At 35.6% G+C, this 25497-nt stretch overlaps 2 protein-coding genes and 1 pseudogene across 3 annotated transcripts; all 3 read right to left on the bottom strand.

Moving 5' to 3' along the window:
- Positions 1 to 722: 722 nt before the first annotated feature.
- On the bottom strand, positions 723 to 5906 carry LOC129641587 (olfactory receptor 6C2-like). Of its 2 annotated transcripts, XM_055566262.1 has the most exons (3): positions 5891 to 5906; positions 982 to 1903; positions 723 to 732 (listed from the first exon to the last, which is right to left on the bottom strand). In XM_055566262.1, the coding sequence occupies exons 1-3, from the start codon at positions 5904 to 5906 to the stop codon at positions 723 to 725; spliced, it is 948 nt and encodes a 315-aa protein (XP_055422237.1). The 2 variants fall into 2 exon arrangements, with proteins under 2 accessions (XP_055422237.1, XP_055422236.1); XM_055566261.1 differs by lacking the exon at positions 723 to 732 and having other exon boundaries at positions 966 to 1903.
- A 7497-nt stretch (positions 5907 to 13403) lies between these two features.
- LOC129641585 (olfactory receptor 6C2-like) lies at positions 13404 to 14342 on the bottom strand. The gene has a single exon (XM_055566260.1). It carries the CDS (start codon positions 14340 to 14342, stop codon positions 13404 to 13406), a length of 939 nt encoding a protein of 312 aa, XP_055422235.1.
- Positions 14343 to 23749: 9407 nt separating this feature from the next.
- Positions 23750 to 24681, bottom strand: LOC129647152 (olfactory receptor 6C2-like; annotated as a pseudogene).
- Between the last annotated feature and the right edge of the window lie 816 nt (positions 24682 to 25497).

Here is a 25497-nt window from a genome sequence, read left to right as displayed (position 1 = left end):
TGGAGAAGTAATTGGCAATCTTTTTAAGTAAGCAAAATGAAGAGATTCAGCATAGGAGGCAGTGAGAACTGTCATAACTTTTTAATAGCCATTGATTCTTTTACTGATGATTTAACAAAGATGAAAATACAGGGAATCCCCTCTTCTAATCATTTTCTTACCAGCTAATGCATACTGTTAAAGGTTGATGTGTAGAAACAAATACTGATGTATTGGATTGGCCCAAAAGTTCATTCAGAGTTTTCTGTAAGATGTTATGGAAAAACCTGAATGAACTTTAGGCCCATCTAATACATAAATAACTGTTTTCCTCAAAAATTCACACGGAAAAATTGTTAGCACTTTAATTTCACATGTTTTCTGTTTAAATTGATCTGTAAGTCTGGAATTTTTAGAGTATTCAATATTGTAAGAGACTATTTTTATAATTCAGTTTCTACCTTAAGATACAATCATTTGTAAAAGTTTCTTTTCTTAACTTAAAAATATTATTTTTATTGTTGCTCCTTGTGATGGTTATGTTTTTTCAAATGCCGTGGTCATATATCCCTTCTTAACTATAGGAAATGTAAAGGCAATACATTTATAGGTTTTCTATTCTGTTTCTAATACTTGAAATGGTGCCTGACATCAAAAAACACTCTTGAAATCTAAAAAAGGAAAAGACAATCACACAATTACCCTATTCAAAATGTACAATGAACTTGTAGGTTTTCCTTCTTTCATTTCATTGTTAGCCCTTTGGTAAACTCTTGTTAGTGTGTAATGTCATTCTTCTTACTGTCTTTTTTTTAAATATAAATTTATTTATTTTAATTGGAGGTTAATTCTTACTGTCTTTTTAAGAGAGCTGCCTGAAACAGCTTCCATACCAGGAAAGAAATGACTCAAAAGCTTAAAGATACATACTTAGGAACAAATGATCTTTTCATGAAAAATTGATTCCTTTACATTAGCAAATTCCATTAGATCTTGGAGAATAATGCAATTCTTTTGATTGCATCACCAAAGGCTTGTTTAACTTGCTTGTTTCTCAAGGTGTAAATGAAGGGGTTCAGCATAGGAGCAATTGAAGTAGTGAGCATTGCCACACCCTTATTAATACCTGCTGATTCCTTTGCTGAAGGCTTAACATAGATGAAAATACAGCTTCCATAGGTGATGGAGACCACAATCGAATGGGAAGAACATGTGGAAAATGCCTTTTTCCTTTGCTGGGCAGAAGGGAATTGTAAAATGGTCTTGATGATGTATATATATGAGAGAACAACACACATGAGGGTCATGATAAAGGTCAACACTGCACAGACTATGATCATTTGCTCTATAAGCCACGTTTCTGAGCATGAGATTTTTAGAAGGGGGACTGCATCACAGAAAAAATGGTCAATAACATTGAAGTTACAGAATTCTAGATGCAGGCCCAGGCTAAGTGGAGGGATTATGATCAACAAGCCAGCCATCCAGCAACAAAGGATGAGTCTTCTACAGACCATGTTGTTCATGATAGTCATATAATGCAGGGGTTTGCAGATGGCCACGTATCGATCATAGGACATGGTAGCCAGGAGAAAAAACTCAGTTACACCAAAAAGATCAGCAAAAAATATTTGACTGATACAGTTATTATATGCTATTGTTTTGTCACCTGTTGATATGTTATACAAATATCTGGGAATACAAGCAGATGTAAATGAGATTTCTAAGAAGGAGAAATTTTGTAGGAAAAAGTACATGGCAGTTTTCAGGTGAGAGTCTATGAAGGTGAGGGAGATGATTGTCAGGTTCCCAGTTACACTCAACATGTAGGTGAGAAATAAAAAGATGAAAATCACAATCTTCAGTTGTGGATCATCAGTCAGTCCCAGCAGGGTAAAAGTTGTTACTGTGTGGTTTCTCATCACTGAATCCTGACTTTTATTCAATCTGCATTTATGATTCAGAAATATTTGATATGCATAAAGTGGTTATTAATGGAGGCAAAACAATGCAAACAAACTCACAGGCATTAAAAAATTTTGTTCAGAAATATTTTCAGTACACTGGTATCCTAGGCTCCACAAGTGTGTATTATTGATCATTTCAGGGGAGATTAAAAAATAAGAATTGCTTTATCTATATCATGCTATGAAATATTATTGGTGCTTCTTCCTCATTACATTTTATGTTTTGTTTCCACTTTACATTTTATCTATATCTTGGATTTGATTTTCCCTTATATTGGATTTAGCTGCTAATGTTTTGTGAGAGTAAGAGTTCTTTCTTGCTCCCAGACTCATTCCTAAAACTGAATTCCAAACTTTCATTTTTACCTTCATGTGTTTCCTTAAAATTTTGTTATTGACACAGTTGATCACAAATAGTTTGTCTCACTAAATGCATTCTATGTCCAATACTGAAGATGTTGAGCGCTAGGATTGCAACATAAAAGTCCATGTTGCCTTTAAACAACTTCTTTGTTACTCACCTATGCCCCTGAATCTATCTCATAATTTTCTGTTTAAAAACACTAATTTTCTACTGTGGTACAGAAGACAAGGAATATTTTGATGACAAATACATGATGTAGAATAACAATATATGTTGGGTATAAATATATAGGGGAGTAAAAGATCATTACAATTTTTATTAGTTTTCAATCCATTTAGTTAAGGTTGAGACACATTCCAAAATATTATTATTAATGTTACTAACTACAAAAAATTCAGGTTAAATTCTTAGGCATATTTTTCAAGATTGGCTTGCTTTCACTGTGACTCAGTTATGCCATTTACAAAGTGGAAATAATATTATTATCCTTCATATATATATATAATGTTTAAAAATTAAGTAAGTTAATATTTAGAGTACTTATAAAAAGTGCCTGGCTGATAATGAGTAATAAACAAATTTTAACTATTTCAATGATCTGGTCCACAATGATTTTCATTTAAGAGACAGACCATACATTCAATCATCAATACATTGTAGTCACACTTTCTAATGAAACATAAATCTAATGAAAAAATTTATGCCAAAGTTCATCAAACACCTTCTTTTGACTATTAGAGTTCAGGAAAATTCATAGGAAAGTCTAGTTTTAACCATACAATAGTCATAGAATTCTCTCATAACTTACTTTAATATCACGTTTTCCTGTCATCATTTGGCTTTCTAATATCTAGACACTTCTTTTTTCCCCCGAACTCTATGTTGATAGTTCTTAGCATTTCTTTACCATTTTCCTGAATTTTTTAAATTTAATAAACTTGACATATAACATTATATAAATTTAAAGTATATAAGGTATCACTTTGATACATTTATAATTGCAACATGATTGCTCATGTAGTGGATAATTATCACCTTACATAATTATAATATAATATTACTATCTATAATTACTATAATATATACATTAGATCTCTTTGATTTACTTACTACTCATTGCAAGTTTTTACCTAAAGCTTTACTTAACATATATACTCTTTTGGGGTATTTTCTTGAACTTCTAATCTCCAAAATGATTGATCTTCAGTTATATACCCAAATTCACTGCAAATATAAAACATCCAAAATGAAACTCTTGATTTTTCACACTCTCTTCCTATTTTTTAATAACCAAACCAATATTTCCCACTTCCATCTCTGTCCCCAGTCTTGAATTTTGTGGGACAAGCACATACTCAGCCACTTGTTTTCAGTTTTTAGTTTCCACGTGTATTAATTTGTCACATATAAATTATGTTATTTTAGATGATCTCTTATTTATTTGTAGCTCAAAATAATCTTATCAATAACTATATACTGTCTAAGATTAAAGTGCTCTGAAAATGATGTTTAATGGATACCCATGTTAGAATTTTCACTGATAAATTTTGTACAATCAGGAAAGATTAACTTACTAGAGGCAAATATTATCCAAGTCTCAAAAAATGTAACTGAAATGCAGAATTTATAATACTTACATTCTTGCAGTTAATCATTCTTATAGCTACCACTTGAAAATGACTATAATGCAAATAGTATTAGAAGCATGAGAATTTCTGGTTACTACTGATTGAATGGGCGACAAAGGGTGAGATGGTTGGATGGCTTCCCCAATTCAATGGACATAAACTTGGGCAAACTCTGGGAGATGGTGAGGAACAAGGAAGGCTGGCATGCTGCAGTCTGTGGGGTCAAGAAGAATCAGACACCACTTGGTGACTGAACAGCAACAACAACAACAACAACAACAACGCTGATTGAATCTGGTCACTCCTATAGTAACAGCAGCTTGGGAATGCATAATTTCCTTAAAACTTTTTGTCTTCAAATGTGTCAACTTCCTCACAATGGATGTAGTGCTAAGACAAATCTAGGAAATAGCTTTAAAAGAAAAAAGAAAAAGTTTCAATAATTGAGTAGAAAACCAGGCTCAAAGGAACACCTACTAGTTTGGGACAAGCTGATGTTCTGAACTATTATGCTCAGAGAGAGAGAATTTTCTCTTAATATTATATTTATTTCATTTGCTGAATCTGCAACAAAATTAATAAATAAGAGAGCCCTTGGTGACTCAGGATCAAAAACTACTAATTTAGCATCTGTGTAATCATCTTGTATCAATTAACCTTTGGGTAATTGAAACAAGACAAACTAATATAGTAACAGAGGGAAAATGACCTTCAGAGACAGGGAAAGCAACAGAATCACTCTAGGGACTGGGAGGACAACTGATTTTAATTAAAAACAAAACATAGTCCAATTTCTTTTAACTAACTATTGTGTAAGGTAAAGATGATATATCTCTCTCTCTACTTTTTCTGTTTGTTATAAAATGAATATATTATATATTAAGACATTTGATGAGACATATGACAATAAGAAATTAAAGTGAAAAAGAATACCTGTGGTGGATTCATTTTGATATTTGGCAAAACTAATACAATTATGTAAAGTTTAAAAATAAAATAAATTAAAAAAAAAAAAGAATAAAGGAAGACTTAAAATAGAGGTAAAAGGTAATTTTGGAGCATGTTCTTCCATACTTTTCCTCCTGCAGATCTATCCATGTGTATCACATGTAATAATTAGAAATGCATAAACATTATTGAAAAATACTTCCATACTGTGGTACTCAGATTGTCACAGTTATTTTACACTTGAGCTTCCCAGGTGGCTCAGTGGTAAAGAATGAACCTGCAATGCCGGAGTCATAGGTTCAATCCCTGGATTGGAGAAATCCCCTGGAGAAGGAAATGGCAACCTACTCTAGTACTACTGCCTGGGAAATCCCATGGACTGAGGAACCTGGTGAGCTACAGTCCATGGGTTGCAAAGAGTTGGCCACAACAGAGTGACTAAACAACAACAATTTTACACTTAGATGTGTGTGAGCCTATTTATGTCTCAATAATTATTTGCATGCATTATTTTAAATCTATTTAATTTCAGTCCACTGTATTACTGTAACAACAGCATTTAAATTCAAGTTTATCATTGTTGTAAATAAATGCTGTTTCCAGTTTTACCGTTGTAAAATATCACTCTGTAGATAATTATGCTGTTTCTAATTACCTTTAATCATTTTAGCATCTTTTATATTTTCTACAATACAAAAAATTTACAAGAAATTTTTTGAAAGTATTTCTGCACATTGTCCAGAAAAATGGATCAAAGTAAAAATTTCTTTGAGGTACTGAGATTCATACTTAGAACTATAACGTACTAGTACTAATAATTAGTATGTTCCTTCAAGTCATGTGTATAAGAGTATCTTTCTGCATACACTCAAGAATGCACTTCTGCTTTTCCTTTAAATAATTATTCAATTCAGTTCAGTCACTCAGTCGTGTCCGACTCTTTGCAACCCCATGAACCGCAGCATGCCAGGCCTCCCTGTCCCTCACCAACTCCTGGAGTCCACCCAAACCCATGTACATTGAGTCGGTGATGCCATCCAACCATCTCATCCTCTGTTGTTCTCTTTTCCTCCTGCCCTCAATCTTTCCTAGCATCAGGGTCTTTCCAAATGAGTCAGCTCTTCACATCAGGTGGCCAAAGTATTCATTTGTGGACTAATATAGGTCAAGGCTGGGTTGCAGATTGAAGTAATTTTTACATACAATAAGTGGAACCTTTAAAATATTTTAGTGAATTTTTAAAATATATACTTCCCTAATCATTGCTTTCACTGTAAAGACAATAAGCATTTCCATATTCCCACAAATTTCCTTTGTGTCCTTTCCTAGTAAACTTTTTATCCTAGGCAGCTAGTGATCTTTCTGTCATTTTAAATCAGATTTCATTTTTATTTTTCTTGTATTTCATTTGAATGGAATAATCATGGCATTCTTCCCTTATAATCTTTTTAATATTCAATTTTATTATTGCATATACAAGTAGTTCACTTACATTACTGAGAAATATCCATGATTTAGACATATTGCCATTTTTAATAGTTTTTTTTAATTGCTTTGTAATTCCTTTTTTCCTTTCTTTTTCTTTTGCCCTCTTCTTTTGTCCTTTGATGACTTTCTGTAGTGGAATGTTTCTTTTTCCCTCTTTTTGTTTTGTTTTCACTGTGTACAGTATGTTTATTTTTATGTTGGAAATGTATATGTTTATAAATGCACTCAAGCTGAACAAGACCTGACACCAAAACAAGACAGAACGTACAAGAGTGGAAAATCAGAGGTCACTCTTTCTCATGAGCATAGATGTAAAAATGAAACCAAATACTGAATCCAGAACTGTATAAAAAGATTAATACATCATTACAAATCAGAGTTTGGACCAGAAACGCAAGTTTAGTTTTAACATTAGTCAGTCAATGTAACAAACCACATTAACAAAATAAAGGAGAGAAAAATAATCTCAATACATGCGGAAAAAGCATCTGTCAAAATTCAGCACACATACATGATATCCTCAGAAACTAGAACTAAAAGGGAAATTTTCCAATCTGATGAAAAGCACGCAAGAAAAACCTACAGCTAACATCATTTTTAAACAGTGAAAAAATTGGATACTATCCTCTAATGTTAGGAACAAGACAGGATATTCACTCACATAACTTCAGTTCAACAGTAGTTGAAGTTTCCAACTATTCCAATAAACTAAGAAAAAAAATAAATACATAAAAAATCTGAAATAAGGAGATAGAAGTGCCTTTTTTCATCAGATCAGATCAGATCAGTTGCTCAGTCGTGTCCGACTCTTTGCGACCCCATGAATCGAAGCACGCCAGGTCTCCCTGTCCATCACCAACTCCCGGAGTTCATCAGACTCACGTCCATCGAGTCAGTGATGCCATCCAGCCATTTCATCCTCTGTCGTCCCCTTCTCCTCCTGCCCCCAATCCCTCCCAGCATCAGAGTCTTTTCCAATGAGTCAACTCTTTGCATGAGGTGCCAAAGTACTGGAGTTTCAGCTTTAGCATCATTCCTTCCAAAGAAATCCCAGGGCTGATCTCCTTCAGAATGGACTGGTTGGATCTCCTTGCAGTCCAAGGGACTCTCAAGAGTCTTCTCCAACACCACAGTTCAAAAGCATCAATTCTTCGGCGCTCAGCCTTCTTCACAGTCCAACTCTCACATCCATACACGAACACAGGAAAAACCATAGCCTTGACTAGATGGACCTTTGTTGGCAAAGTAATGTCTCTGCTTTTGAATATGCTATCTAGGTTGGTCATAACTTTCCTTCCAAGGAGTAAGCGTCTTTTAATTTCATGGCTGCAGTCACCATCTGCAGTGATTTTGGAGCCCAGAAAAACAAAGTCTGACACTGTTTCCACTGTTTCCCCATCTATTTGCCATGAAGTGATGGGACTGGGTGCCATGATCTTTGTTTTCTGAATGTTGAGCTTTAAGCCAACTTTTTCACTCTCCACTTTCACTTTCATCAAGAGGCTTTTGAGTTCCTCTTCACTTTCTGCCATAAGGGTGGTGTCATCTGCATATCTGAGGTTATTGATATTTCTCCTGGCAGTCTTGATTCCAGCTTGTGTTTCTTCCAGTCCAGCATTTCTCATGATGTACTCTGCATGTAAGTTAAATAAGCAGGGTGACAATATACAGCCTTGATGTACTCCTTTTCCTATTTGGAACTAGTGTGTTGTTCCATGTCCAGTTCTAACTGTTGCTTCTTGACCTGCATACAGATTTCTCAAGAGGCAGGTCAGGTGGTCTGGTATTCCCATCTCTTTCAGAATTTTCCACAGTTTATTGTGATCCACACAGTCAAAGGCTTTGGCATAGTCAATAAAGCAGAAATAGAAATAGATGTTTTTCTGGAACTGTCTTGCTTTTTCCATGATCCAGTGGATGTTGGCAATTTGATCTCTGGTTCCTCTGCCTTTTCTATAACAGCTTGAACATCTGGAAGTTCACGGTTCACATATTGCTGAAGCCTGGCTTGGAGAATTTTGAGCATAACTTTACTAGCGTGTGAGATGAGTGCAGTTGTGCAGTAGTTTGAGCATTCTTTGGCATTGCCTTTCTTTGGGATTGGAATGAAAGCTGACCTTTTCCAGTCCTGTGGCCACTGCTGAGTTTTCCAAATTTGCTGGCATATTGAGTCCAGCACTTCCACAGCATCATCTTCAGTATTTGGAATAGCTCAACTGGAATTCTATCACCTCCACTAGCTTTGTTTGTAGTGATGCTTTCTAAGGCCCACTTGACTTCACATTCCTGGATGTCTGGCTCTAGGTCAGTGATCACACCATCATGATTATCTGGGTCATGAAGATCTTTTTTGTACAGTTCTTCTGTGATTTCTTGCCATCTCTTCTTGATATCTTCTGCTTCTGTTAGGTCCATACCATTTCTGTCCTTTATCGAGCCCATCTTTGCATGAAATATTCCTTTGGTATATCTGATTTTCTTGAAGAGATCTCTAGTCTTTCCATGCTTGTGTACACAGGAAATTTTAAGGCATTTACAAAAAATTGAAAAATTAAAAGAAATACTAAACTAATATGTGAATTTAATAAGATTTCAGATGCAAAATCAATGTACAAAAATAAGTTGCATTTCTATACACTAGAAACAAACTTGAAAATGAAATTTAAAATACCATTTATAATAGCATAAAAATCAGAAAATATTTAGAAATATATTTGAGAAAATATGTGTAAAACTTCTTCACTAAAAAAATTACTGAGATACATTTTAAAAGGCTGAAATAAATATGGAAATATGTCACTTCTATGGGTTGGCAGATTCAGTGTTGTTTGTCAGTTATTCCCAAACTGACTTCTAAATTCAAATGCAATTTCAGTCACTATCCCAACAGGCTTTTTTTAAAAGAAAAACTGAAAAGCTATATGTAAAATTTATATGGGAAAGGGAAGCAGCTGATATCAAGTCAAACCAATCTGGAAAATGCTGCAGAATTTACAGTATGTAGTTTCCAGACACTTTTAAGCCACAGTGACAAAAACAGTGAGGTACTGATGTAAAGATCAACACACAGATAAATAACATAAAATGGATCATCCAGATTCACAGATACATGACCAACTGACTTTGACAAAGGCACTGGAGTAATTCAGCATGCAGGCAAAGATTTCTTGGGACACACAATCAAGCACAAACCATAAAAGAAAAAACTGATAAACTGGATTCATCAAAATTAAAACTGCTCTTCAAAAGACATCATTATGAAAATAAAAAAGCAAATCACAGACAGGGAGAAAATAGTCACAATACACATATATGAACAAGGATTTGTATGAGAAAGCACTGAGGTAGAAATTGTTAGACAGTCAGTGTAGAAGTCAGAGTCTTTGTTCTTTTTCTAATTTCAATTTTAATTCTCACACACAAGGGTTTTGGCTCCACTAGCCTACAGCTGTATTTGTTCCAGTTTCTTTGTGGTCCCAGGACTGTAGCCCCACAGGCTCCTCTGTCCGTGGGGTGAGAACCTCCAGGTGAGAACACTGGAGTGGGTTTCCATCTGGCTCCTAAATAACGGTCTGGAGGTCTCGAGAAATGGTCGAGGGATGGAGTCGATAAGTCTAGAAAAACTGAGAAACTGGGAGATCCAAGAAAGCCATAAAAATGACAAACAGGACATTGCACAATTTAAACTGATTGGTCAAAAATTACACATATCTGGGCCCAAGCCAACCAAAAATGAACAGATTAATCCTAATAAAGATATAAAAACTTCTGTTATTCCCATCTTTTGGGGCTCTTTACCCCTTCTCAGTGTCTATGCTGAGGGCTTTGTGTCTCTATCCTTTTAAACATAAACTTTGCCTGCGTGAGCGTTTGCCGGTTTGTGAAATTCATTCTTTGGCTCCATGAACAGAATCCTGTTTCCCTTTTCAGCCCCACCAGATGTTCACCAGCCCATAAGCTCTCTGAAACTCATCTTTTTGGGGTTTTATGGAGGCTTTATTATGTAGTGATTATTGGTTAAATCATTGGTTTCTGTACATTGAACTGATTCTCCAGTGAGGGCCCTCTCTCTCACTGAGGTGAGGGATTTCAGTTCAGTTCAGTACAGTTGCTCAGTTGTGACTGACTCTTTGCGACCCCATGGACTGCAGCACGCCAGGCTTCCCTGTCCATCACCAACTCCCAGAGTTTGCTCAAGCTCATGTCCATTGAGTTGGTGATGCCATCCAACCATCTCATCCTCTGTCATCCCCTTCTCCTCCTGCTTTCAATGTTTCCCGGCATCAGGCTCTTTTCCAATTTGGGGACTGTAAATTCCAATCCTCTAATCAGGTGATTGATTTCCCTGGCAACCAGGCTTCATCTTTAGGTGACCTAAGGGCTTCCCACATCTTCTCATTAACACAACAAAAGATACCTTTATTGCTCTCATCCCTTAAGAATCTCCAAGGGTTGTAGGAGCATCCTGTCAGGAACTGGATGATGACAAATAGATTTTTTTTTTTACTATAAATCACAAAATCACACAGCCCAGAGATCTTTATTGTTCATGATAAGATAATAGTATCAGTGCTATGATTACTGTGTTGTTTTCTGAGCCCATTTTGTTTTTTGGCAAATATACAATAGATATTCTGATGATCCTTTCATAAAATTTCAAAGGTGAAGCATAGACATGTTGTAAAAATGTGAAATCTGAAAGGAATAGCCCTTTTAGTAACAGTAAGTATGGCTGAATGATGGGTTGGTTATCATGTACAGGAATATTAACTAGCATCAAGGTTTAGATCTAGGTGTTCACTGAAATCATATTTATAATGGCTTGTCTCTTATCTGAAAAATGTATATGTGTGTATATTTTCTGAGAAGATTTTATTGTGGTAAGAACACTTTGTGAGAACTACCCTTTTAACAGATTTTTAGTGTAGAATACATTATTGTTGATTATAGGTACAAAGTTGTAAAGCAGGTCTTTAGAGTTTATTAATGTTACTTAACTAAAATTTTATGCCTTTTCATTAATAAGTCTCCATTGCCCTGTCCCTTTCAGCCTTGTTCCCTGGTAATCACTATTCCAGTCTTTAATTTTATTAATTTGACTATTTTAGAAATTTCATGTAAATACAATCATGAAGTTTTTGTCTTTCTGTATCTGGTTTATTTCACTTAGGATACTGCCTTCAAGGTCCATCCACATTATCACATGTTGCTGAATTTTCTTCTTTTTGAAGGCCAAGTAGTATCCCACTGTGTGTATATACCACATTTAACTTATCCATTAACTGGTAGGTAGACATTTAGGTTGTTTCTACATATTAGGTATTGTGAACATTGCTGCAGTGAACATGAGTGTGCACACATCTCTTTGAGATCCTTTTCAGTTCTTTTGGATATATACCCAGAAATAAGATGGCTGGATCATAGGGTAGTGTGTTATATTTAATTTTTTAAGGAACCTGAGTGACTTTTAAGTAAAAAAACTGAAGGGAAAAAAGTGTGCTCCAATAAAGAATGAGAATATATATAAAATACAGGGAAACAGCAGTCAGAAAAGACTAAATTCGAACCTCTTGAACACAGGTTCAAGAGCCTATAGCATGAATTGTAGAGAATGGAGGAAATAGTTTCAGATGATGATCTGTGTAAGCTTCTTTTTCTAGGAAATGTGGTAAATAGTGTGTGTTCTTCCAATGTATAACCATTTATATCATTAAAAAATGGAATACCTTTATGTTCCGCTCTTTGTATTTCTTTTGAAAACATTTGTAAGTTTCCAAGATTCCATACATCTGGCTGTTTTTACTTTATTTCTTTTACTTAATTTTTGATGTGTGCTTGCCTATTTTAGAGACATTGTGTGTTGGCATTTCAATATATGTGTCTGCATCTGGCAGGCTTTTGTAATACCAAAATATTTAAATTCTTCAAAATAGTTGTTATCCATTCTCACAATTTTCCCTTTCATTTCTTTCTTTCTTTTCTTTTTTTTTTTGAGAAAATCTTAGAACATTTAAGAGGCTTCCCAGGTGGTGCAGTGGTAAAGACTCTGCCTGTCAATGCAGAAGGCATAAGAGACACCAGTTCGATCCCTGGGTTGGGAAGATACCCTGGAGTAGGAAATGGCAACCCATTCCAGTGTTCTTGCCTGAAAATCCCATGGACAGAGGAGCCAGATGGGCTACAGTCCATGGGGTCACAAAGAGTTGGACATGACTGGGCATGTATGCATTACTACTACTACCATAACATTTAAAAGTATTGTTATTAAAAATTTAATATACAATTTGTATAATTTTTGTTTTAATATTTAGTATGTAGTTTTGCTATAGATTAATTGAAAATAAGTGCCTGAGTTTATTTCTGGGTTCTCTACTCTCTTCCCTTGATCAGTATGTCTATTTTTGTGCCTGTACCAAACTGTTTTGTTTAGTTTTTAGTATTTAGTATTAAGCAAAATACTGTTTATTTATTATTTCCATAATTGTAAAGGTTTATAATTCTTCTTCATAAAAAATGTTTATTACTGAAAGTTAACTTTTGCTTTCTTTAACATAGTGTTTCTTCTGTTCACTCCTGAAGGTACATGGGAATAAAATACTACTGGTTGTCTCTATTTCTAGTGCCTAAAGCAGTACCTACCCCAAAGAAATTACCCAATACATATTTGTTTTGTGAATCAATGAATAAATAATTTGAAAGTTTTGGATTTGAAAAACTAATGGCAACCATTACTTATTCTTTCTCTGGAAAATGTAAGAATTTATCAACTTACTGTTCTCTCTTGGTAGGTCTAATTTGGAGATATGCTTCTGTTTTACCTGTTGTGCTTCATTTTTGATACTTTCAATTTGGAGGTGAAGCCAGGATTTAAATTTAAAAAATTATTAGCATGCTGGGTTATGGAAGGTTCTTAAATGATGTTTCTGAAGAAGTTGTCACTAGATCAAGATGAATGAGAGTGTTTTGAATAAATTAACCTGATGGCAAAACTTGGTAGTTCAGTATGTGTTTATTTGGCTTTACATTCTCTTATTTTTTGGGGGAAAGTATTGTGATTCTTTTGATTGAGTTATTGAAGGCTTGTTTGACTTGCTTGTTTCTCAGTGTGTAAATGAAAGGGTTCAGCACTGGAGCGATGGAAGTAGTGAGCATGGTCACACCTTTGTTAATGGCCACTGAGTCCTTTGCTGAAGGTTTGATGTAGATGAAGATGCAGCTACCATAGGTGATTGAAACCACAATTATGTGGGAAGAGCAAGTAGAAAAGGCCTTTTTCTTTTGCTGGGCAGAAGGGAATTCTAAAATTGTCTTGATGATATAAATGTAAGACAGAACTACACACATCAGTGTCATAAGGAAGGTCAGCACAGCACAGATGATAACAGTCTGTTCCATGTACCAAGTATTTGAACACGAAATTTTCAGGAGGGGAGATGCATCACAGATAAAATGATCAATGATATTAGAATCACAAAATTCCAATTCTAGGCCTAGGCTAAGTGGGGGGATTATAATAAACAGACCAGCTACCCAACAACAAAAGACAAGTCTTCTGCAGACCATGCTACTCATGATGGTCATATAATGCAGGGGTTTGCAGATGGCCACATAGCGATCATAGGACATAGCAGCTAGGAGAAAAAATTCGGTTACACCAAAGAGGTCAGTAAAAAATACTTGGCTGGCACAGGCATTGTAGGTAATGACCTTGTCACCTGTCGCAATGTTATACAGGTATCTGGGAATACAAGCTGATGTGAATGAGATCTCCAAAAAGGAGAAATTTTGTAGGAAATAGTACATGGCTGTCTTAAGGTGGGAATCCAGGAAGATGAGGAAGATGACGGTCAGATTCCCAGTTATGCTTAGTATGTAGGTGAGAAAGAGAAAGATAAGAAGCAAAATCTGCAGTTGAGGGTCATCTGTCAGTCCCAGCAGAATGAATGTTGTTACCGTACTGTTTCTCATTGCTGACTGCTGAGTTCTGTTAAATATGCTGTTAACATTGAAATGCTTCATTTAAGATTATTTTAGCAGTATGGAAGGTATCATATTCAAGTTTTTCCTTATTTATCATTATTTAAAAATATTTACAATTTAAATATTCATTTTGTAAAGGACTACTTTTGACTGTGGTGGGTCTGTCATTTCGTAGGAGCAAAGATGTCTTGTGATATTCAAGAGTTCTCTGGTTGATGTTGTTGCTTGATATATTGTTCTTTATTAAAGTATTAAGATAGGTAAGATCATTTGGGTTCACTGTGCACATACTCTGTAGTCACTTGAAATCTCTGAGCTCTATGATTAAAGAATTTTGTTTTCTGTTTTTGTTCATTGCATACAAGTCCCCTCAACACCTCTAAACTCTATCATGTGTGCACACACACACACTCACTCACACACACACACACAAAACTTATTCAGCTCCCCACCTGACACTGCTTCTGTCAAGGTTTCTCTGTCCCTAAATAATCACTTATAACCCACAGTGATGCAAAATATAGAATGTCTTAATGTGCAATATAGTTGTACTTATGCACAATATACATTTATATTTTCATGAAATGCCCTGGTAAATAAACTTCAAAGATAGTACAGATGATGTATTTCTCTGGCTTTTATCTGTCTGTTAGTATTCTCTTCACTTCTTTCACGTCTCACCATACTAATGTCCCCTTTTAATTTTCATTAATTCTTATGTTTTGCTATGTCTTTCAGATGGTCATTTCTAAATCGATATCTTTGTCTTGTAATACTTGATTCTCAGATGAAATTTGACATATCTATTTGAACATTCACATGGACTATGTCGCAAATAAAACTCATGTCTTTATCTCTCCCCCTTCTCTTCTTAATATGTCCCTTTCAACAAAGATAATAGATTACATTTATTGAGCATATTCCATGTGACAGATTTTTTGGTAAATACTTCTCACACATCATATGTTTTCTGTCTTCAGCTAACTTGAATAACTACTATTGATTTTTAGTTTCACCTTGAAGCCCTCTGGAAAGTTTCCCGAAAGTCCAATCACTATGCTATCTCTTATCCCAGCCTCTGTGTTCCCATAGAAATCAATGCTTGCTACCATTTTAACACTTAAGAAAGAACACTTATTTGTGTATTATGTTTCCTCCGTACCCCTCAATTCATGTGTATGTGGACTCACTTTACTGTGTGAACTAGTGTATTATTTTACTGATATGGGACAGGGTCAGCTCTGACTGTCTCAGTAGAAGATGCAGCTAAGGCCTCAGGGTTACAGTACCTGACATGAAGAAGAATTGAATGAGGCTCATGGTTTGTCTGAGCAGCCTAAGAGGATTGGAAATATATCAGCAAATAAATTAGATTAAGTTGATATGTAGGAGAAATATTTCTGCTGCTCATCTCGTATCTTCCTCCAACTCTTTCCCTAAATCTCAGGCAACATATCCATCATGTCACTGAATGAACTTAGCCCTATCACTACCATTGGATATCATTCAATGTTCTAAAAAGTCTGTTTTTTCCTTCTAAAGTTACACAAAGTATAGTAAAACAAGATTTAAAAGAAGACTCACTGATATGTGGCTAACTGGTTTTTGTTTATCCTACTTTTTCAAAAGACATGTTTGAAATGAGGACAAGAATCTCTGATGAGGATGCAATTTCAGCCACATCATTCTTTGGGTAAACTGAGGAGTATACTTACCCAATTAAATGAATATAGCCCTTATTTTTTGCTGTGAATTTAATATATTTCTGGATGGTCATCAAATTTTAATCCCATTAGATGCCAGTATATTTTTGTGCATAAAACTCCAGTAAAATGATATTTTTATATCCAAAGGAACTGTGTTCTAAAAACATGAAAAAAGTATATTTTACTGAATATAGAAATTTATTGCTCACATTTTCAATTTTTAAAAGACAGGTAAAATATATTTTCCAAAGCATAGCAAGACTTAAATCACACAAAACTGAATAAAGTTGAAATGACAAACCTCACTTACTATTATGACTGTCAATCATAGTCTCTGTTGTTTGTTGAAACATATGCAGTCTTAAAACTCCTAAATTGAACATGACAGTTAGGATGAAGATTTTTATATGAGCTTTTGGTTACTTTTGCTTATGAATCCACTATCATGTTCACAACAAATCTAAGATGCCTCTTAGAGGTATCTTTCTGAAGCATCCATCTTCAAACAATTACATGGATTTCCTTGTTGTATTCTTATAACCTCTCTCAAGAAAGAAAGAAATATAATATTATATGAGGATGATGGAATGTCAGAAATCTTCTCCAGTTTGAGGAAAGTTGCTATGCTGACCTCTCAGGGCTATGAACACATTAACTATACCTAGCTTGACATTTGCTTTATTGGTTAAAAATACAACCAAGTGAATAAACAGAGTCCCTGGTGACCCAAGAACAAAGTCACTAATGAATCTTTTGAGTAATAAAATTTGTGGCAAAAAATGTGGTAACTATATCTTCTTTGGATATAGTTTCCTTGGAGACAGGAGGATGCTGCAGATAAAAGCCAGTAGGAAAACAGAAGGGGCTTCCCCAGTGGCTAAGTGGCAAAGAATCTGCCTGCAATGCAGGAGCCACAGGAGACACCAGTTTGATCCCTGGGTCAGGAAGATCCCCTGGAGAAGGGCATGGCAACTCACTCCAGCATTCTTGCCTGGAGAATGCCAAGGACAGAGGAGCCTGGCAGGCTACAGTCCATAGGTCGCAGAGTTGAACACGACTGAAGTGACTTAGCATGCATGCATGCAGGACAACAGAAGAGTCTGGTTGTAAAATGAAATTTTAACTTCTTCTTACTGTCACATGGAATAAACTGATACACATGATATCAGTTCAGTTCAGTTCGGTTGCTCAGTCGTGTCCGACTCTTTGCGACCCTATGGACTGCAGTATGCCAGGCCTCCTTGTCCATCACCAACTGCTGAAGTTTACTCAAAGTCATGTCCATTGAGTTGGTGATGCCATACAACCATGTTAACCTCTCTTGTCCCCGTATCCTCCTGCCTGCAATCTTTCCCAGGATCAGGGTCTTTTCTTTTCTTTTCTTTTCTTTTTTTGTGAGTTGATTCTTTTTTTTTTTTTTTTTTAACCTTACAATATTGTATTGGTTTTGCCATACATCAGGGTCTTTTCAAATGAGTCAGCTCTTCGCATCAGGTGGCCAAAGTATTGGAGCTTCAGCTTCAGCATCAGTCCTTCCAATGAGTATTCAGGACTTATTTCCTTTAGGATGGGCTGGTTGGATCTCCTTGCAATCCAAGGGACTCTCAAGAGTCTTCTCCAATACCAAAGTTCAAAAACATCAATTCTTCACCATTAAGCTTTCTTTATAGTTCAACTCTCACATCCATACATGACTACTGGAAAAACCATAGCTTTGAATAGATGGACCTTTGTTGACAAAGTAATCTTTCTGATTTTTAATATGCTGTGTGGGTTGGTCATAACTTTTCTTCCAAGGAGTAAGCATCTTTTAATTTCATGGCTGCAATCACCATCTGCAGTGATTTTTGAGCCCCCCCCCAAATAAAGTCTGTCACTGTTTCTACTGTTTCCCCATCTATTTGCCGTGAAGTGATGGGACCAGATGCCATGATCTTCGTTTTCTGAATGTTGAGTTTTAAGCCAGCTTTTCCACTCTCCTCTTTCACTTTCATCAAGAGGCTTTTTAGATCCTCTTCACTTTCTGCCATAAGGGTGGTGTCATCTGCATATCTGAGGTTATTTGTATTTCTCTTGGCAATCTTGATCCAGCTTATGCTTCATCTAGCCCAACGTTTCTCATGGTGTACTCTGCATATAAGTTAAATAAGCAGGGTGACAATATACACCCTTGACGTACTCCTTTCCCTATTTGAAAACAGTCTGTTGTTCCATGTCCAGTTCTAACTGTTGCTTCCTGACCTGCATACAGATTTCTCAAGAGGCAGGTCAGGTGGTCTGGTATTCTCATCTCTTTCAGAATTTTCCAGAGTTTGTTGCAATCCACACAGTCAAAGGCTTTGGCATAGTCAATAAAGCAGAAATAGAAATAGATGTTTTTCTGGAACTCTCTTGCTTTTTTGATGATCCCACAGATGTTGGCAATTTGATCTCTGGTTCCTCTGCCTTTTATAAAACCAGCTTGAACATCTGGAAGTTCATGGTTCACATACATTGAAGCCTGGCTTGGAGAATTTTGAGCACTACTTTCCTAGCATGTGAGATGAGTGCAATTGTGCAGTAGTTTGAGCATTCTTTGTCATTGCCTTTCTTTGGGATTGGAATGAAAACTGACCTTTTTCAGTCCTGTGGCCACTGCCAAGTTTTACAAATTTGCTGGCATTTTGAGTGTAGCACTTTCAGCATCATCTTTTAGGATTTGAAAGAGCTCAATGTGAATTCCATCACCTTCACTAGCTTTGTTTGTAGTGATGCTTCTTAAGGCCCATTTGACTTCGCATTCTAGGATGTCTGGCTCTAGGTGAGTGATCACACCATTGTGATTATCCATACACATGTTATGGGAAGACCATTAAAAAACTACATTTCTTATTTATTAGTCTATACCATAAATTATTAACTATATTTAGGAACTTTTAATTAGATAAGAAATTTAAAAATATGTAAAATCATATAACCCATATAGACATTTTTCTTCAAATGTATCAACATATTTATAAGGCTAAAAATAAGCATTAACAACAGATTAAGAATAATTGGATACATAAGTCAATGTTCTTAACCTTCTAAACATAGTCTAAATTAATATACATATAATTATATATTAGTTATTTATTCTTATTAATTCATGTTCAACATCTTAGTATCTTAATGTTCCTTCAGATATTAAAATCAAAGTACTATAAATTCATGTCCTTTAAAGTTTTCCGTGCTCCTATGGTCAACTAATTTATGACAAAGGGGACAAAAATATGCAATGTGACAGGACAGTGTCTGATAAATGGAGCTGGGAAAACTGGACATTGTGCATGCGTGCTTAGTTGTGGCCAAGTCTTTGTGACCTAATGAACTCTAGCCTGCCAGGTTCCTCTGTTCATGGGGTTTCCATGCAAGATTACTGGAGTAGGTTGCCATTTCCTTCTCAAGGGATCTTGCCCACCCAGGGATTGAACCCACGTCTCCTGTATTGGCAGGTGGATTCTTTAGCACTGAGCCATCTGTGAAGCCTGGGAAAACTGGACAGCCAAATGCAATAAGTAAATAAAATAGCATAAAACTGGGTTAGTACTACATTACACACTGCATGAAAATTAACTCAAATGGATAAAAGACTTGAATGTAAAACCTGAAACTATAAAGTTCTCAGAAGAAAACCCTGGCAGTACGTGCCTTGACTTCGGTCTTGGTGATGATTTTTTTGGATTTGACACCAAAACCTAAGGCAAAAAAAGCAAAAATAGACAAGTGGGGCCTCATCAAACTAAAAAGCATCCGCACATTGGTTCAGTTTAGTTCAGTGGCTCAGTTGTGTCCGACTCTTTGTGACCCCAAGGAATGAAGCAGAGCAGGCCTCCCTGTCCATCACCAATTGCTGGGGCTTACTCAGATTCATATCCATCAAGTCGGTGATGCCATCCAACCATCTCATCGTGTAGTCCCCTTCTCCTCCTGCCTTCAATCTTTCCCAGCATCGGGTCTTTTCCAATGAGTCAGTTCTTTGCATCAGGTGGCCAAAGTATTGTAGCTTCACCTTCATCATCAGTTCTTTCAATGAATATTCAGGACTGATTTCCTTTAGGACTGACTGGTTTAATCTCCTTGCTGTCCAAGGGACTCTCAGGAGTCTTCTCCAACACTACAGTTCAAAATTATCAGTTCTTGGGCACATAGTCATTATGTTATACATTAGATCCTCAGACATCTTCATACCTAAAAGTTTGTATTTTTCTTAATAACCAAACTCTCCTTATTTCCCCCATTCCCTAATTTTTGGTTATCACTTTTCTACTCTCTGAGTTTTATTTTATTTTTTAGATTCCATGTAAAAGTGATACCATGCAGTATTGTCTGACTATGTCTGACTTTTCTCACTTAGCATAACGCCCCCAAGTTCAATCTACGTTGTCTTAAAAAGACAAGATTTCTTTCTTTTCAGTGGCTGAATATGCACTGTACATATCCATGTGCATTTTTTTCTGTAGCCTTTAGGAGGAAAACTACTTTCTTTCAGCTTCTAGAGGCTGCATGCATTCTTTGATTCCTGGTCTTTTCCTTGTACCATTTGATCCTCTTGTTTCCATTGTCACATCTCCATCCACTAACTTGATTCTTTTTCCTTATGATTAAATGGTGCCCATTCACATAATCCAAGATAAACTTATCTTAAGATCCATAACTTTATCACATTTATCAAGTTCCTTTTGCTATGTAAGGTAACCTTCACAGGTTTCAGGGGTTAGAATATCTTTAGATGGATCATTATTCAGTGTATTGTACATGAACACAATTGTCCAAGAAAAACATGATCAAAATCTACAGTTATTAGTGAGTTTATTCTAGCCCAGGTCCTGGTTGAGCAGGTAAGAAAAATTTACAGAGTCTGGAAATGTTAATATTCTGTCTTTAAATATTTTTTTCCGATGGAATTTTCATTTTTCAAAAGAAAGACTCAATGGAACTTCTTAATTAGGCAGTGTATTTTTTTAGAGTTACTAAATGAAGCTAATTTATTACATATAATTATTACAGTAGTAGTTTCAAACAAGGAAGAATTTTGTGAAATCAAGTAGAGATTTATTCATCAGGTTACTTTAGGGTGATTTTTCATATTGAAGTACAGTTGATTTACAATATTGTTTTAGTTTCAGGTATATAGAAAATGATTCAGTGATTTTATATATATATATGTATTCAGATTATTTTCCATTATAGGTTATTACAGTATATTACATATGATTCCCTGTACTCTATAGTAAATCATCATAGCTAATCTATTTCATATGTAGTAGTTTGTATCCATCAGGTCAGTTTAATGGACTACTTAGTAGAGGGAGAATAGGAGTTGTCAGAAACCAAATACCAAAAGTAGCCTTAGAAAGACTCCCTTATTTTTTTCCACTTAAGGTGGCTGAGGTTTCTATTATATGGTGTTAACTTTTTTCTTTGCTTGTGGTGTTTTGGTGTTACTGCTTCTCTATTCACTCTACGTTCAGGAAGCTTTAGGCTATTTCATTTCCAACTCAAACCAGAGTGATCAATGTAAATTCTGTTATTTGATAATTTAATTTCTAAATAATTAACTTCTCTAAAATAGAACAGGTGCCACAGTCATGGGATGGATAATAATTACAAAGGTTATAATGCAGGACCTTCTGCAAAGAGCTATGTGAGAAGCTGAAAAATTCACTTAGAATAAAACCCTTGCTGTGTGAAAGACAAAGTAAATGGTCTTGAATAAATTCAAGCTCATATAATTTGGTGAGAGCAAAAAGGTTAGAATGAGCCTGTGCCCTCATAACTGATCTCCTATATATTGTTCAAAAGAACCTAATTAAGACAGAGTATATAAGTAAGACCTGATTGAAGGGACATCTGTGGCTCAAGGTGGCTCAAATTTTAATATGGATTCCTGCATTTGTTTACAGTCATTGGTCATGTATTAGTGGCATTTTTGAGCCCACACCCTGGTTTCATTGGACCTTTCCTGGAAACATTCACAGTTATTATGCTCATAAATTCAGTTCTATATACCAATTCATAGATAGTTCCATTTTTATCTGTCTTCTTAGGGAGAGTGTTCATATGCTATTGTCCAGAACTTCCTGCTTTTCTTTGTTTTATGTTAAAGTATGTCTTCTTTTTGTAAATGTTATATAAACTATTTTCTAATATAATGAATGTTTTCAATTCTTTATAAATTATGAATGCTTATATTAGGATGGAATGCTGTATTTAAATAATTTTCTCTTCAGTTCAGTTCAGTTCAGTCGCTCAGTTGTGTCTGACTCTTTGTGACCCCATGAACCGCAGCACCCCAGGCCTCCCTGTCCATCACCAACTCCCGGAGTTTACCCAAACTCATGTCCATTGAGTTGGTGATGCCATCCAACCATCTCAATCCTCTGTTATCCCCTTCTCCTCCTGCTCTCAATCTTTCCCAGCATCGGGTCTTTTCAAATGAGTCAGCTCTTCACATCAGGTGTCCAAAGCTTTGGGGTTTCAAACTTCAACGTCAGTCCTTCCAATGAATACCCAGGGATGATCTCCTTTATAATGGACTGGTTGGATTTCCTTGCAGTCCAAGGGACTCTCAAGAGTCTTCTCCAACACCACAGTTCAAAAGCATCAATTCTTTGGTGCTCAGCTTTCTTTATAGTCCAACTCTCACATCCATACATGACCACTGGAAAAACCAAATCATGTAATAATGTTCAGTTTTCATAAATTAATACCTTCATTTGGCATATGTAATTTTCCTAAAGTGTCCATTGAGGACATTTTACCATTAAAATGGACATCATGGGACATCACACATGTAGCAAATACTAGTGTTGGAGTCAGATATAATGGATTTGTATCAGGAAATTACTTCTTACTAGCAGTGTACCTCTGCTGTGCTTTAATTTTCTTAAGTGGGAAGACAAAACACCTTTTAAATTTGTTTTCCGTATATTAAAAAGTAGTAGTTCTCTAGTGATTTTCTAATTGTTAGCTGCTATAATCACTGTCATCATGATATGAAGATGAACATATAAAGAAACAGTATTATTACTTCAAATTTTAAATTTAATTTTAATATTAAGCTCATTTCCCCTAAACCAGCCTTCTCTTGGGTTTATTGTTTAAAGTCAAGAATAGAATAATCTGGAACAGTGCTTCTTTGGAAGGACTGATGCTATAACTGAAGCTCCAATACTTTGGCCACCCCATGTGAAAAGCCAACTCATTGGAAAAGACCCTGATGATGGGAAAGATTGAAGGCAAAAGAAGAGGGTGGCAGAGATTGAGATGGTTAGATAACATCACCAGCTCAATTGTAATGAATTTGAGCAAACTCCAGGAGATAGTGAAGACCAAGGGAAGCCTGACGTGCTGCAGTCTATGGGTTGCAAAGAATCTGACATGACTGAGTAACAACAACAGAATGGGGCTTGAAATCAAGAAGGCCTCAAGTGCTGAGGTGGGAATAGGCAATAAGCACAATTAGTAAATCTATAATATTAAGATGAAGTTATTGTTTCTGCTTGTGGTTTTATTAAGACTTCGTAAATTGTAAAATGATTCTTACTGACACATGTAATCCCAATAAAGCTTCCTCAGTATGTAGGAAAGCCTTTAAGTTTAAAGATATAGGTTGAGGATGTCTAATCTATTCAGAAAAACTTGATTTTTCCACTTTAGCAAATTCCCTTACTTTATTAAGAACAATGTGAATCTTCTGATAGCTTTATCAAAGGCTTGTTTAACTTGCTTGTTTCTCAAGCTGTAAATGAAGGGATTCAACATAGGAGCGATGGAAGCAGTAAGTACTGCCACACTCTTATTAATAGCTAATGATTCCTTTGCTGAAGGTTTAATATAGATGAAAATGCAGCTTCCATAGGTGATGGAAGTCACAATTAAGTGGGAAGAACATGTAGAAAATGCCTTTTTCCTTTGTTGAAGACAAAGGAATTGTAAAATGGTCTTGATGATGTATATATAGGATAGAATGACACACACAAGGGTCATGATTAAGGTCAAAACAGCAGAGACTATGATCATTTGCTCTATGAGCCCTGTTTCTGAGCATGAGATCTTTAAGAGGGGTGCTGCATCACTGACAAAATGATCAATAACATTGAAGTCACAAAATTCCAGATGCAGGGCCCAGGCTAAGTGGAGGGATTATGATCAATGCCAGCCATCTAGCAACAAAGGATGAGTCTTCTACAGACCATGTTGTTCACAATGGTCACATAATGCAAGGGCTTGCAGATGGCCATATATTTATCATAGGACATGATAGCCAGGAGAAAAAATTCTGTAGGAGCTAAGAAGTCAGTAAAAAATATTTGACTGAAAAAATTGTCATATGTGATTGTCTTGTCACCTGTTGATATATTATACAAATATTTGGGAATACAAGAAGATGGAAATGAGATTTCTAAGGAGAAATTTTGCAGGAAAAAGTACATGGCAGTTTTCAAGTGAGAGTCTATGAACGTGAGGGAGATGATTGTCAGGTTCCCAGTTACACTCAACATGTAGGTGAGATGTAAAAAGATGAAAATCACAATCTTCAGTTGTGGATCATCAGTCAATACCAGCAAGATAAAAGTTGTTACTGTGTGGTTTCTCATCACTGAATCTTGACTTCTACTCAATCTCCATTTATGATTCAGAGATATTTGATATGGAGAGTGATGTTAATATCAAATATCAATAATCACTCAGCAAACTATACAAAACCATCTAACATGCAATTTACAAAGGCATGGTTATAAGTATTATTATTAATAGGTCATCTGAAGCAGTATGCTTGATAATTTTAAGGCATATTTTGAAAAATATTAGATGGCTTTATCCATATCACACTTCAACATATTATGGGTCTTCTTTTCCATGCATTATGTTTTACTTTTATCTTCATCTGGGATTGGGATTGCTTATATAGTTATATTTTACTACTAACTGAAGCCAAATACCAAAACCGAATCTTAAGCTTTTCAATGCTTTACTATTTCTTTTTGTAGCTTGGTTATTGATAAAGTGAAAGTAAGACCCAAAATAGTTTAAAGCTTATTATACAGGCTTTCCTTATCCACTGCTTGAGATTTGAGTACTAGCATTAATCCACTTTTTTTTAAAAAATTTTATTTTATTTTTAAACTTTACATAATTGTATTAGTTTTGCCAAATATCAAAATGAATCCGCCACAGGTATACATGTGTTCCCCATCCTGAACCCTCCTTCCTCCTCCCTCGCCATTCCCTCCCTCTGGGTCGTCCCAGTGCACCAGCCCCAAGCATCCAGTATCGTGCATCGAACCTGGACTGGCAACTCGTTTCATACATGATATTTTACATGTTTCAATGCCATTCTCCCAAATCTTCCCACCCTCTCCCTCTCCCACAGAGTCCATAAGACTGTTCTATACATCAGTGTCTCTTTTGCT

Source organism: Bubalus kerabau, chromosome 1 (assembly GCF_029407905.1).
Source record: "Bubalus kerabau isolate K-KA32 ecotype Philippines breed swamp buffalo chromosome 1, PCC_UOA_SB_1v2, whole genome shotgun sequence".
Taxonomy (NCBI): Eukaryota; Metazoa; Chordata; class Mammalia; order Artiodactyla; family Bovidae; genus Bubalus; species Bubalus kerabau.
The sequence above is the reverse complement of the archived record's forward strand: the minus strand, read 5'-3'. Positions and strand labels throughout refer to the sequence as shown.

Coding starts and splice junctions, on each gene's coding strand:
- LOC129641585 (XM_055566260.1), bottom strand. CDS start 14,342: ATGAGAAACAGTACGGTAACAACATTCATTCTGCTGGGACTGACAGAT.